At 42.3% G+C, this 14,842-nt stretch overlaps 1 protein-coding gene across 13 annotated transcripts in view; it reads left to right on the top strand.

Annotated features, from left to right (window-relative positions):
- kiaa1217 (KIAA1217 ortholog) overlaps positions 1–14,842 on the top strand; it is a 159,260-nt gene that overhangs the window by 135,007 nt on the left and 9,411 nt on the right. For 11 of the 13 annotated variants that reach the window (XM_077244387.1, XM_077244384.1, XM_077244382.1 and 8 more), the window contains 9 exons: positions 2,280–3,034; positions 4,360–4,464; positions 4,914–4,954; positions 5,609–5,772; positions 10,469–10,644; positions 12,395–12,531; positions 12,978–13,140; positions 13,992–14,427; positions 14,615–14,840. In XM_077244387.1, the coding sequence (XP_077100502.1) occupies positions 2,280–3,034; positions 4,360–4,464; positions 4,914–4,954; positions 5,609–5,772; positions 10,469–10,644; positions 12,395–12,531; positions 12,978–13,140; positions 13,992–14,427; positions 14,615–14,840 (2,203 nt within the window). The remainder of the gene's footprint in view (positions 1–2,279; positions 3,035–4,359; positions 4,465–4,913; positions 4,955–5,608; positions 5,773–10,468; positions 10,645–12,394; positions 12,532–12,977; positions 13,141–13,991; positions 14,428–14,614; positions 14,841–14,842) is intronic. The other 2 variants (XM_077244390.1, XM_077244389.1) reach the window with 1 other exon arrangement.

The following is a 14,842-nucleotide window of genomic DNA, read 5'->3' as shown; positions in this document are numbered from 1 at the left end:
TGTGTGTGTGGGTGTGTGTGTGTGTGTGTGTGTGTGTGTGTGTGTGTGTATGTCTGTATGTGTAAAGCGGTAAAGCAGGTGAAATGCATATTTATTTATAAGATTTACCACAATGGTGAAATGATGTTGCAGAAAAGCATGCTGTTGTCCTGAAGCAGATAAAGACGTGGAAGTCTCTCCTGTTCTGGGTGTAGCCTGAGCGCTGACTCACCCCTGCACAAAGCGCTCATTGTTTCAGATTCAGAGGGACAGGGCGACGCTTCGAGTAAAGGAACATATTTTTGTCGTCTTTCTATTATTTTACAAATCTCTTGGGCTTAAAATTACATTCTTGTCTGTTTCCTCTGAATAGTATTTCCACTTTGTTTGTTTTCTATTTTTGGATGAGGCAGATATAGTCAGACAATAACTCTTTTAAAATGCTTTGCTATCTTCTGCCCTCATAAGCAGCTGCTTTCTAATGTGGCATCCTAATTTAATGGAACCTGATTTGATTTGGGACGTTTGCTTTAAATGAGTTACTGATGAAGAAATAAAAAAATAAAAACAGGTTTTGTGCTAAATGAAATTGGGCCTGAGGTGATGAAAAAGTCTGAATGCCATTTTTGTTTCTGTCATTTTACACACCGAAAAAGGAAAACATCTAGTTTCACTCTGAACCAGTTTTTGTCTGAATTCTTTTCATCTGTTATGTCATATAGTTTTTCCTGTTGCTCCTCATTGCTGAGTTTGGAGATTGAGACCGATACATTGGAGTTTGTCTGTCTAGTATCCTCAGGCGTGAAGTTCTGCATTCTGTAGCTGATCGGGAATCTTTTATCTGCTCAGGTCATACTTTTGTCTTTTACTTTAACTTACGTTAACTAATTGTTTCTGAATGAAATGGCAGTTTATCATTGCCGTATCAATCCATATTCTGCTTACAGTAGATTGCGGTTAACCAGTAGCATTGTTCTATGGATGCAGACATCTGTTTAATGCGATACTATATCCAGTTCTGCCTGTTAATTACATCGTGGGATGTGTGAACCATAATCACTTGTCTTGATGCACAAACACACACACATACTTGCACCCCCCCACCCCCCCCCCCCCCCACCCCCCACAAAAATATGTGTTTCCATCTGAACCGTATTAGTGTGATTAGTCTACTCTTTGGGACCTTCTTGGGTGGTCAGGTCAGATCAGGCTGCCTGCGTGCTGCCTGTTAAAAAAAAGTGTACAGGTGCTCTGAATTTAGCCGGAGAACAATGGCATATTATTTAATCCAAGAAGACTTTTTTTTTTTTAAACCATGAATACCATGGTCTCTCAGTCTTTCTTTCTTTGACTTCTCTCAACCCTTTTCATTTCACATGTTAGATGGAAATGTAACCGTCCTTTCTCACTGTGATGGCTGAACAGAAAAGCCTTTTAGACTAAACTGGAACACTAACGATCACATGGACCCTCATTTTTTTACGTGTATTCATCAGTGTTGTTATTTTTAACTAAAACTATTATTAACTAAATTAACTAAAACTAATCGTCTTCGATAATTGAAATAAAGCTAAAATAAAATATACAGTTTAGATGAAAAACTTAAACGAAAATGAGAAATGTTGCCCTGTCAACTAACTAAAATAAAATAAGTTGAAGCACTAAACTTACTAAAAGCTAAAACCGAAATAAAATAAATGAAAGCTAAATAGATAGCTAAAAAAAATAACAAATAAAATGACAAAATTACTAAGACAACCTAAAATTAAAATAACAAGTTGAAAATATAAAAATAAAAGCTAATTCAAAACATTAAACAATACTATAATAGTATATAATGTTAATACTAAAATAACAGTGTTATTTTAGGGTTAACACTGATTTAGAACCATGTAAGTGTACTTTAGTGTAGTTTTATTCTCTAATTTTCCATAATAACCTCTATTACATATGGTTTATAGTTTTGAATGTAGAAATATGGTCAGAAATATAATTTTCATGTGATTTCAGCTGGTATTTTTTAAGGTTCTTAAGTTTATAATTGTTTATAATTATTTTTATTTCACTTGGCTGCAGAAGCCACTTTGGGGCCATGTTATCGAATACAATTAAACTTTTGTGTTCATATTACATATATGAATACATTATGTGTAATTTGAACATATCTCTTACTTTCCCTGCTGAAAGAAAAACAGCCTAAGCTGGCTGAACGAACAACTAAGCGGTTTTATTTCAGCAGGATTTGAAATGTTTTACTCTCCTTTAATGTGAAATCTTATGTCCTCTCTCTCTTTGTTCAGGTTCACAGGGAGATGATGTATGCTGGACGGGATGGTCATCCTCTCCGGCAGCCCCCGATGGGTCCTCCTCCACCCCACATGCAGGGCTCCATGTCCCCAACCACACCTCATGCGATGCCCCCCTCCCCGTCCCGTATTCCCTTCGGCCCACGTGTCTCTGGTGGTGGGGTTGCCACAATGCCACGTGAGCGAGCCGGACACACTCTCCCTGCACCTGCCCGTGCATCGTCCCCCTGCCCGAGCGCCATCCTCGAGCGGCGGGATGTAAAACCAGACGAGGACGTAGAGCATGCGAAGAGCATGTCGCTGCCCGCCCGAGCCGAAAGTCATTACGCTGACCCGTATATGCTACATCACCAGGTCCTGCCCCCTGATGCTGTAGACCATGCCTACCACCGTGCCACCATTCGCTCTTACAGTAACCCCGGCGTTCCTATGGAGCCATCGGACCATCATTCACTCTTCAGACAGAAAAGTAGGAAGTACACTGATAGCCAGCTTCCAATGCTCGGCTCCAAAACCCCACCCTCTTCCCCACACCGGATGGGCGAGATGCGAATGATGGAAATTCACACAAGCCAACCACAGAGCTCCATGACTATGGAGAGGGCCTCTTCTGTCAGACAATCATTTAGGAAGGAAGCTCCTGTTATAATGGATACCATGGTAAAAACGAGGAGTGGCATGGGGTCCCCGGCCACCCCGGATCTTCAGGTTCACAATCCTCTGACCCCCCCGACAGACCCTCAGACACGGTGAGTCAATGTTTTAGAGCGAATGGGGATATCTGAGCATGGAAATAACTAACAGGAAACATTAGCATCCATGTTCATATTCTAACTGCATCAGTATGTTGTCTTCCATTGCATCATGTCATTCCCTAACTGCATCCAAAAACACATTGACAATGTCTCATCTAAATACTAGCAGCCGTTATTATGTTCACATAAATTATTTAGCTGGGTTTGTTTTCAAGTATATAGCCTTACGTAAATCACAAAAAGGCTTTAAACTATAGTTCAGACAGCTTTGTTTTACTGTGTTGGTTAAGTGGACTTAATCGTACCCTTTATTCTTGTATGTGCCTTGTAAGTCAGATTTATTGTGCTTGGCTATGTACTTGCTAGCAGAGAACAGTCAATACACAGAGTCAACATGCTAAACTGTTTTTACAGAGCAGAGCACATGCAGGCCAGACTTTTCTAACATTATCTTGCAGAGCAACGAAATAGTGGTTTGAACAGTGTGTTCATTGGCACAGAAATGGCAAATGGGTCCTATGAGAATTGTACCCATAAACATGAGAGTTTAATTTAACTGTGCTTTAGTTATTTAATCATTTGCTGCGACAAGTTAATGATTGTGTTGTATTGGGGTTTTTTTGTACATGCGACAAAGATCACAGGCAGGAGTCCGGATCATACTCTCTTTCGCTTAATTCTTTTTGCAGTTAACATCAACCTTGAATCGTTTAAGGAAGTGATTTGTAATTTAAATGTGGTGAATATATTTCCAAGAGTGTATGTTTTTACTTCAAGTTGTTTTATCTGTGCAATTTCACATAAGATTCCCATGAATGGCAGCATACTCTACATTTAAAGTGTTACTATTAAACTATCATTAAAGATTGGAGTCAGTTAGATTTTTAAATACATTTTTAAAGTCTCTTACCTGCACTAAGGCTGCATTCATTTGATCAAACATGCAGTAAAACATTAATGTTATGAATTATTACGCTTTAAGATAACTGTTTCGGTCTTAATATATTGTGAAACGTAATTTATTACTGTGATGCCAAAGCTAAATTTCCAGTGTCACATGATCCTTTGCTGATTTGATGCTCACGAAACATTTCTTATTATTATCAATGTTGAAAACAGTTGTGCTGTTTTCAAATTTAGCATCCAAAAACAGAACTGTCTTTTTATTAATGAGGAATTAGAGTAAAAAGGCCTTTGATTACTGAGCCATCTCATGAGGTATATAGTCCCACTGTTTTTTCAATATGCTTTCCCCCTCGTCCGCCCCCCACACACACCCCATCAGTAGTAAGAGTGCGATATGCTCTATCTCTCTACAGAGAGAGAATGAAGGCCATGGAGGAGCAAATAGCCAGTCTGACTGGTCTTGTGCAGCACGCTCTCTTAAAGAGCCACAGCACTGACAGCAACAAGGAACACCCCAGGTAAGCAGGGCTGGCTGGGTAATGTAGTTCCCAGAATATCACAACGTTTCCCAAATTAAATAGGAAAAGAAAATAGAAGGGCTATAATGGATTAATGGTGGTGGTAATCAGACACTGGGTTAGACTTGGTGGGTAAGAGGACTTACTAACTGTGCATGAACTAAATTGACTACTCATCCTCACTGTAGCCGGTACCTGAATGAATGGCAATGCCTGTGCCACTGTAACAAAGACTAACTTCAAGAGTTTTGTTGAGTGATTTTATCTGTGTGTGTGTGTGTGTGTGTGTGTGTGTGTGTGTGTGTGTGTGTGTGTGTGTGTGTGTGTGTGTGTGTGTGTGTGTGTGTGTGTATGTGTGTGTTTATGTGTGTGTGTATGTGTGTGTTTATGTGTGTGTTTATGTGTGCATATGTACCTCCAGTCATTTGATATCTTCTAAATTTTTCCAGCGAGAAACCGGTAAAGTCTGGGTCACCGGCTCACAGCACAGGTAATTTCCTTCTTTTCGTCCCTCCTGGACCCCCAGACCCCATCTGTTTTTTTGTGTGTGTGTATGTTGGCTCTCACAGCAGCAGATTGTAATGCAGTGGCTGTGAGAGCATCCCAACAATCCTACCTCTTCCATTCATCTGTCACTCACAAATGCTGCCTTCCACAAGTTTTCCCACTCTTTCCACACATACACACTGATGTGAACGAGTCCCTCAGACAGCATAAGCCGCAAAAAGAACAAACATGTCTACAAGCTGTCTTGTGGACGTACAGAAATAATGTACTTTTGCAATACCTGACCTGAACTGCTGTACTTTGTATATCAGTTGTGCTCAGTCGAGTTTGAAATGTAATCTTGCCAAGTCAAATGTGGGTACAACAACAAATATCACATATCCTTACAGCTTAGGGCCAATATATGTGAATATACATTTGTTTAGATACTCAAATTGATTAAATATTAAACTACCATTTTACGGTAAATGTTTACAAACTATAAAACTTGGATTGTCACAATATTTCCAGCAACCTATCTGCATAACTGTCCCACACATAAGTTTGAGAGCACAGTCTGACTTTTCACCACACAGGCCATGAAATATTACATACTACATAAGGTCATGTTTTTGTGTGTTTTTATGTTTTTTTTTAGGAGGTTCTCCAGTATTAGCACCAAAAGTTGCTGCAGCACCTCCTGAGCGTAGCCCCGCCCCTACACCACCACTAGGCCCCGCCCCCTTGCATGTTAACTTTCACCTGTTCAGAAGGAATGTCTCTGAGCTCCGCCTCCAACTGCAACATATCAGACAACTACAGGTAACGGTTTTAAAATGTGTATTGATGAATCATCCAATGTATATATTTTTTACATTTAGATTATTCAAAATTGTTTTAAGTTTTTACTTGCTAACATGATAATCACCTTTTCGTCTGAACAGACTGATTGCTAGGCAGGCCCCGAGGCATGGCGAAAAGACACAGTGTTTCGTTCCCTGTTCTCAGGGAACAGAGGTTACAGTCGTAACCTGAGACATTCGCTTTCAAAAGGGAATTCGCACTGCGTCAAATTACACTTTGGGGAACGATATACCACGTCGCCATGCTAAGGGGAGTGCATGCCCATTGGCGACAACTGTCAGAACCAGCAAATTCAAATGAAATGCCAGAACCACTCACCCTCAGGTCACAGTGGGCTGTCAGAGACAGCATTCCCTATGGTCATAGACCAAGCTATACGCTTCACATTAAAACCTTCATAAACCTTGTTTAATGCAAGGCCTACCTGGGCCTGCTCAAGGGCCTAGCACCGTAGCATCAAATTAGAAGGGGTCCCTTCTAGGGAATGTGGCTAGGGAACCGAGGGAGCCCCAGCCAATCACCATTCAGGGGAACATACTTACCTGAAATGCTACCAGGAAGGCCTGACCTGGCATCACTTACATTGGACATTTCAGTCTGGCCAAATTCCTGTCTGTCCGAAGACAGAGCCTTTGGACACTTGCCTTCAGATAAGGCATCCAACCCGAGGGACTGCGAAGCTGATAGTGAAACACTCATCCCGGATCTCAGAGACACATGACTCAGCATAGCGCTTACAACCCTTGCCAGCAAGGGAAGTTTCTCTGCTCGATCCACAGATCTACCCAGCGCTTGTGTTTCAAAGCACTGAGGAGGCCTGATCTAACTGGGAGGCCTCACGAGAGGCTTACGACAGTCTGACTAGACTAGGAGGCTGAGTACTCATAGTGACCCTCAGTGAGGGGAGCACATGGCCCGCCTGATAGGTAAACCAGGCTGTAGGCTAGATAAAAGAGGTTCCGGGAGGGAACCAGTAGCAGAAAATGACCATTAGTCATGCTAGGGCTCAAGCTCGCCTTCAGAAGCTGCCTGCTAAGGCCAGCTGAACTGATAGCAAGTGGCCACTAGCTGCCAGAACCCAGCGTCGCTTGGAGACAACTTACAAGGAAGCCTGGTGAAGCCTACTACCTGATAACCAGAGGGCTGGCTACCTAGTGTCTGTATTTGGGAACTTGCCTTTAGGGAGGCCTAGTGAGGCCTACTACCCTGCAGCCAGTACAGCTAGCTGTGCAGTTGCCCATCCTTGAGACTTCGCCTTCAGGGAGGTCTGATGAGGCCTACTACCTGCCTTCCGGGAGGCCTGAAGAGGCCTACTACCTGATAGCTAGCATCCGTGGGAACTCGCCTTCAGGGAGGCCTGGAGAGGTCTACTACCTGCCTTCAAGGAGGCCTGGAGAGGCCTACTACCCGATAGCAAGCTAAAACTGGTTATTGCCATGAACCCTGATTCCTGGTGTCAGTCTTGGGGCTCAGTCTCGGAACGGCCTGTTAAAGCCGGTCGTCTAATAGTTTTCTTTAGGTAAGAAACTGACTGACATGGCCGTAAGGTTGGGGACCAAGCTACATGGTGGCCTGATAAGGCCAACCGCCTTACTGTGCTCAATCCTATCCGACTAATCATTATCGGGGCTAGCCTCCAGAGAGGCCCACTGAAGCCAATTGTCTGATTGGCCAGGGAATTAACAGTCGAGCACCCCATGATGGGGCTCAGGGTCAGGGAGGCATTGCTAAGGTCAAGACCATAAACACCACTGTTTGTATACCCCGTCACTCAAGACTCCCTTAGAAGATTGAGAGGCCTACTAGGCCTGAAGCAAGTCAGTGCTGTCAGCCAAAATCATACTGCCGGGGACTCGCCATCAGTGAGGCCTGGTTGGGCCTACTAGCTGATAGCCAGTCTATTCTGCTACACACATATACCGTTGGGAACCATTCTACACCAACACAAATATTAAGGCCACCCACAGGATGCCTAATAAGGCTAGCTACCTGGTTGCAGCTATAATGTATGTCCCACAACGTTAGGACTCCCTTCAGAGGAGGCCTGTTTAAGGCCTACTACCCATCAGTGAGTCTACTGCCCGAACTCCTAAGGCCAACCACCTTAGGTAAGCTGACCTACAGCGCCCTCTTGGGGGCTGCCCAAACAAGGAGGCCTGCTGAGGCCTACTACCTAACGGCGCAGCCTCCTTTGGCAGATAAGCTGTTTACACAGCGCCTACAGCAACCTGGTACCTAATCACATTGCCCATGGCAGTGTACTCAGCATAAAACGCAGCACCCTTTAAGCAAGTGGAGTACAACATACACCACTCTGCCTTAACGGAGGCCCCAGAGTCAGGGGCACCGGGTGGATACGAGGTAGGATAATACAGAACTGAAAGTGAAGTACTCAGACCTACCCTGTATCACAAGGGAATACTACCACCTCACCCTGAGAATTAACAGGGTGCGGGCCCGCCAGAAGCTCTAGAGGTGAGAGAACTTTTATCTGCACCCAGCCTAGGGGAGCGGGGCTTGCTTGTAAGCCACCCATCTAAAACCCGACGCTCGAGCATTAGCTCAGCGAGGTGAGTGGTGCCTATTCTGGCAGCCCAAATCCATATACTAGTTCTGCACGGCGAGGTCGGGCAGACAAAACCCATTTTCTTCGTGAGGTGAAAGACGGCCTAAGCCTGCTCAAGAAAGACCCATTGTAACGGGGAGGCCTTATTGAGGCTTAAACCAGGGTCTTTATAAATCATGCCTCTGCACCAAGCTGCATTACTCTTCTCGCCCCTTCTCTTACTCTTAGTCTTCTCGCTTGACCTAACGACTCCCATGGGAGAAGGCTGTCATATAGGGATGCTAAAAACCTACATTCACAAAGTGAAGGGCCAGAGGCAGAAATGCTTTAGCAGAACGGCTCCATTATCCCTACTATAGCCTGGGCAAGCTACAGAGGCATATTCTCTTTCTCCCTAATGATGGCCAAGTTCAACCACAGATGTCTCTCCGTGGCCACTATCGTCACCATCGACCGGCCGATCGCGGCAGAAGTCTGTTTGGTAGCCCGGAGAGCTAGATATGTGGTGTGGTTACGCAGCTCAGTAACCGCCTCAGTAATCCCCCAGCAGATCGGCCTGGTATACCTGCAACACTGCCGGAAGCACCGGCCTGACATGTATGCTCTGCCATTCAAACTGGCAGGGTTGGAACTCTCAGTGTTGTCTGCTCTCCTATTTCGCCTCAACATCAGCGAGGGACTAGCCTGCTGATGTCGGTGGATATGGGCAGAATATGGGTTCTTCCATGTCCTTTCGATCTCAGTATGGAGATCGGGAAGAAATGGAAGGCTCACTTGAGCTGGGGGTTTATGACTGGGGAGAATCCGTTCTTATCGCTAGCGATTTCTCCCCCCAATGTGCAGCCATGGCAGCTGCAGCCTGCCCGCGGCGTGTTCCATAACACCAACCATGCTCAGCATACACGGGGCAGGGTGGCTGAGAAGATTCAGGATCTATCCAATTATCACCACCCTCATCAGGGTGAAACACTCATCAGTTCGTCCTGAAGAGCACTCGCTGCCGGACTAAGTTCTCTTTTTTTATAGAAAAACTTTCATCATCCACCTGCAGCTCACCCTCGTCATCCACCGAATCATCTGAGAGGATTACACATCTCTCAAGGCGATCTGGGAACCCCATAACGCACGTCGTTTTTTTTTTTTTTAAGCACAAGGGGGACCTGAGCCGCGATGTCCAGATGCCGAACCCTCTTCTCTCGAGAAGAAGGCCAAACGAGAGCGAGAGTTCTCAAAGAAAACTGCTCACAATTTGCAAAGGCATTTCCCTTGAGACCTGCCTGTGCACACTCTTCCTTCCCAGACAGAAAATGTACAGTTTGCGTGTGTCACCCGGTGTCAAATATCTTGAGCATGGGTAGGCACACTTCTGAAAGCACTCAGCCTTCTCAGTGCATTTCATAATTACCTGATTTTCAAGCGCTTAAGACAAAAGATGATTATCATGTTTGCAAGGTGCCCTTATATACTTTCAGGTCGCACGTTAATTATTCATGGTCTTTCGCCGGTCAGTAGGATTGCCATGATTTGATTGTGATTTGAGACACCTGTCACGCCTGAGGCGTTCCCCAAAGCGTCATTCGACGCAGTGTGAGTTCCCTTTCGAAAGGGAACAATACTTTTATTTAGCAAGGATGCATTAAATCGATCAAAAGTGACAGTAAAGACTTTTATAATGTTACAAAGGTTTATATATATATATATATATATATATATTAATATATATATATATATATATATAATACTGAAAAAAATTTATCACACTTTCCACAAATATATGAAGCAGCACAACTGTTTTCAAAACTTATAATTATGAGATATGTTTCTGATTTCTGGAGGATCATGCGACACAGGAGATTGGTGTAATTTATGCTGACAATTCAGCTTTGCATTACAGGAATACATTTTAAAATATATTACAATAGAAAACAGTCATTTTAAATTGTAGTAATATTTCACAATTTTGATTTAAATAAAATTAAGCTTGGTGAGCCTGAGAGACTTCTTTCAAAACATTTAGAAAATAGTACAGACCCTAAACTTTTAAATTATAGTGTATGTTGTTGTAAATGGGTATGTGTGTGTTTTCAGCTTCAGAATCAGGAGTGTATGCGTGCTCAGATAAAGCATGCAGAGCAAGAGATCAGTGTGAAGCTGGCTGAAATACTGAGACGACAGGACGATCCGACACAGAAACAGAGGACGCTGGTGGAGGAAGAGAGACACCGATATCTCAGCATGCAGGAAAGAGTTCTCACACAGCTGGGGTACGACACACACACACACACACACACACACACACACACACACACACACACACACACACACACACACACACACACACACACACACACACACACATTTGTATATATGTGCTTTGCAGGGACTCTCCATAGGCGTAATGGTTTTATACTGTACAAACTGTAAATTCTATCCCCTTACACTAATCCTTCCTCTGAACCTACCCATCACAGAAAACTTTTGCCATTTTTATTATATTTCAAAAAACACAGTTTAGTATGTTTTTTAAGCCATTTGGTTTACAAGGACACAGAATGCAATAACCATATTATTATACACATTTTCTTATAAACCATATAGACACATACACACACACACACACACACACACACACACACACACACACACACACACACACACACACTCTCTCTCTCTCTCTCTCTTTCTCTCCCTCTCTCTCTCTCTCTCTCTCTCTCTCTATATCTCTCTGGCAAATCTGAAATGCCTTTTATTCTCAATCATTCCTTATATGATTCATTAAAGCCCCTCTTTTAACTCATTATAGCCCTGTTCGCCCTGCTGCACGTAAACCATAATTAAATCCTGCTTTAATTTAGCTGGTTAACAAGCGTGTTCTCCAGACAGCTTTGAACATTCAAAACAGAACTCCCTGGGAATTAACGCTAGCCAGAGATCAGGAGAAGCATTAACACTCTATTTCCCTTGGTTTAATGCCAGTGCCCAGTCAGCAGAGTCTCTGGGTGCCTGTGAGCAGTGAAACGTTGAGCCAACAAGGACAGTTTGACTTTTACACATGTGGAGGCTGAGGGAAAGAACTGCGTAATTTAATTACAAAACATAAACTGTGGAAAAAAAACTATCATGACTGTACAAGAATGCACCATCATAACATGAAACTTCAGCATAATATTTTATTCCTGTGTTAGTGCTTACAATAACAGTCCAAAATTAACACTCATCAAGTGCCAAATGGGAGTGAACTCCCGTCTAACTCTTAGGTTTGTTTGTAAAATATAAAAAGTAATTTTTTTTCACAGATCAAAGTGCACGGTAAATGGAGTTGTCTCCCCCAAAAAAGAACTGATTCTGAATAGCCTGAAATGAATTGTCAGCAATTCCAGTCTTATTTCCTTCATGATTCTTCGTAGGTTTGTAATACATGTGCATAATGCCAGTCTATGGTCTTTATTGGCTGACAGCGAACATTGACCCGCCCTCAAACACTACAGTTGTAGCTGTGGCCTGGAAAAGACACTGTTTTCTACACTAACAATGGAAATCCACTTTGCTTGCACTTCCAAAGGATGAGGATATATATGAGAAAAAGAGTTTTTTTTTTTTTTATTGGATGCATGTAAACCTATTGTAGTAGACCTCCAAAGCAAAATTTGAAACCGTTAAATAGCATATCAGGGACACTTTAATAAAACGTTTGAAAACAAGCAGTATTGTCACTGTTGAATATTGTGACATGAGAAAATCATAGTGGCCATAATGTAATCATTTTCAATAAATTACCCCTCCCATAGTTTTCAAAATGTAATACACTGGATGACAAACATGTCAGGAGGATAAAGTAACATCTGCACTGCCCTCTGGTGTCACAACAGTGTCATTTCAATATATATTCACTGGATGACTTGAATTTCAATGACAAAATCGTGAATTTATGTGGACGGATTGGCTCATCAGTGAAAATATGAGCATATTTGAGTTGTTGTTTTTGATATAAGTATCACGTGTGTTTGTGGGTAGGGATCTGGAGCAGTATGTGGAGACTCTGAGGACTGACTCCAGCCCTGCTGTGTCTCAGAGAGACGTGACACTGAAGGAGGTAGAGGAGGGAGCTGTCAGCCTGAGGAAGGTGGGCGAGAACCTGGCTGGACTGAAAGGTAAAATACTCAATGAAAGAACTCTTTGGAGGACTTTGCTTTCTTGTTGTTCAAGATGTTTCAGTGGCTTCCTTAGTTACTGGAAGTTTAATATTCTCTGGTGCTAGACCTGCCCACACATGTTAAAGTAATGCAACTTGCAGAAACTGTGGGCCAGCTGTGTTCCTAGAGGTGTGAATTGTGATAGATCCTCCACAATAAAGATCACAGCCTTGTTGGAAACAGAACACAGCAAGACTTGGCCTTTGACGCTGTTTATCACTTGTTTACAGTGCTATAATGGAATATTTATACAGATAACCTTTTTTGTAACCTCCCACTCAAATATAGTCATATGCTTCATGAGCCGACCTGCAGAAACAGTTTGAAAGCTGAAATGACAGGAAGTTCCCTAGCTGATGATGGCACTCAGATTAACAGCAAAGCACCTTTTTTTTTTCTTGCAGGAGAGTTTCCAGCCCTTCAGGCCCACATGCGAGCAGTGCTCAGGGTGGAGGTCGAGGCCGTAAAGTTCCTCAAAGAAGAGCCCCACAAACTCGAAAGCATGCTGAAGAGAGTCCGATCCCTCACGGAAACACTTGGAAACCTTCGCAGGGACAAACAGAGAGAGTAAGAGATTATGGCAGAAGTTTCAATTGCAAATAAAACAGTTTATAAAAGTCTTTATGACAAACTTTATGGACCTATACTCCTTTCGATTCCAGCCACGTATGTGTCCAGGCAGAGCGTTATGGCCTGCATTTCTCATTTATATTGTAATCATTCTAAAGCCACTGTGTGTAATTAATTTTTACACGTCCTGATGAAAACGTGTGTTGAAAAAGTTTAAATTTTAAAATTAAACTACACTGACAATTTTTTCCTATTTCTTTTTTAAATTTCTTTTTTATTATGATGTTTGTTATTGTATTTTATATTCTATTTAATATCTTCTTTTTATTTAAATTAAATTACATTGTGATTTTTTCATTTTCATTTTCTTCCTTTTTTCCTTTTAATTGTATTTTATTCTTTACTCTTTTAAAAAATAAATTCTATTCTAAATTTATTTCTAATTCTATTTATGTTTTTTTTATGTTAAAATTTATATATTTTTATATAATATTTTATTTAAAAAATGTAGATAATAATTTCTTTTATTTTCAAATACAGGAAACCCAATATAGGACTCAAAATATTAATGTCTGTAAATGTGCAGGACAAGTTACGGGTTTGTTCAAATCTCAACAGGATTATCAGAAACTCTGTCTTCCATTGTTGAATCAATGTTGAGACCCATATACATATAGCCATCTGAAGAAATCTGTGATCTTCAAAAAATTGCACACTGCAGCTTTTAATCCTCAAAAATAGGATAGAAATCATAAAAATAAGCTTGTGGTTTTGAATTTGATTATATTTTAGTTTATTCTGTATGTTTCCCTCATTGATTTCTGTTTCAACTATTATTTGTTCTCTAGGTGTGCCACAGATAGTCTGCTGAATCCCACTGACCCTGTTCCCTCATCACCTGCCTCTGAAAAAGCAGAATCGCCCATCGTTGAATCCCTTGAGCCTGCCTCGGTCATACCTCAGAGCTCCATAGTGAGGTCAGAGGTTATGACGTCAAGTCCTATGGTGATCCACCATGCCCAGGCCTCTCCTGTAGCCTCACAACGATGCCAGAAATCAATAGCACCATCACCCATTCCCCCTGCTGCACAGAGACGGGAGTCTACACCTTCACCCACCAAACAGCTCAAAAAACCTTCACTTGAGCAGACACAAATACCAAATTACAGCAGTAACGGAGTCTCTGCTAATGACATTCATAGTAAAGGTCCTTCTCCAAACTTGTTAATTGAGGAGATTCACGCAAACCGCAGCAAGAGCAAGAACAGGGCTGTGTCGATCGAGGTGAGTATTTTACCTACCTACCACGTAATCTCCAGGGACAAACTCTAAACAAATTTAGTTTTGGCCTAATTTTGTTTGGAATTACGTAACACTAGTTAGCTCTTCAATTTCACTTGAAGTATATCGCGGCCTTTGGGTGAAAATGTGCGTTCTCTTGTTTACTTACTGTTTTGTTTGGTATATTCAGGCTGCAGAGAAAGAATGGGAGGAGAAGAGGCAGAACATGGGTCATTATGATGGACAGGAGTTTGAGCGGATGCTCCAGGAAGCAGAAGCCAACATGCTGAGAGGAATACCAAACCTCGAGGTGCCCAGCGAACCCGAGGGCTCTCCTTCTCCTCCTGCAGTGCTTCCTGCCTCCCTGGAGGAGGTGATAGAAAAAAAACAACTTACAGCAGCACCAACAGAACAAGGT

This window comes from Siphateles boraxobius, unplaced genomic scaffold, assembly GCF_051911475.1.
Source record: "Siphateles boraxobius isolate OS27281-9 unplaced genomic scaffold, OSU_SipBor_1 26, whole genome shotgun sequence".
NCBI lineage: Eukaryota > Metazoa > Chordata > Actinopteri > Cypriniformes > Leuciscidae > Siphateles > Siphateles boraxobius.
Note: the sequence above shows the minus strand (reverse complement) of the source record. Positions and strands in the feature narration are given on the sequence as shown.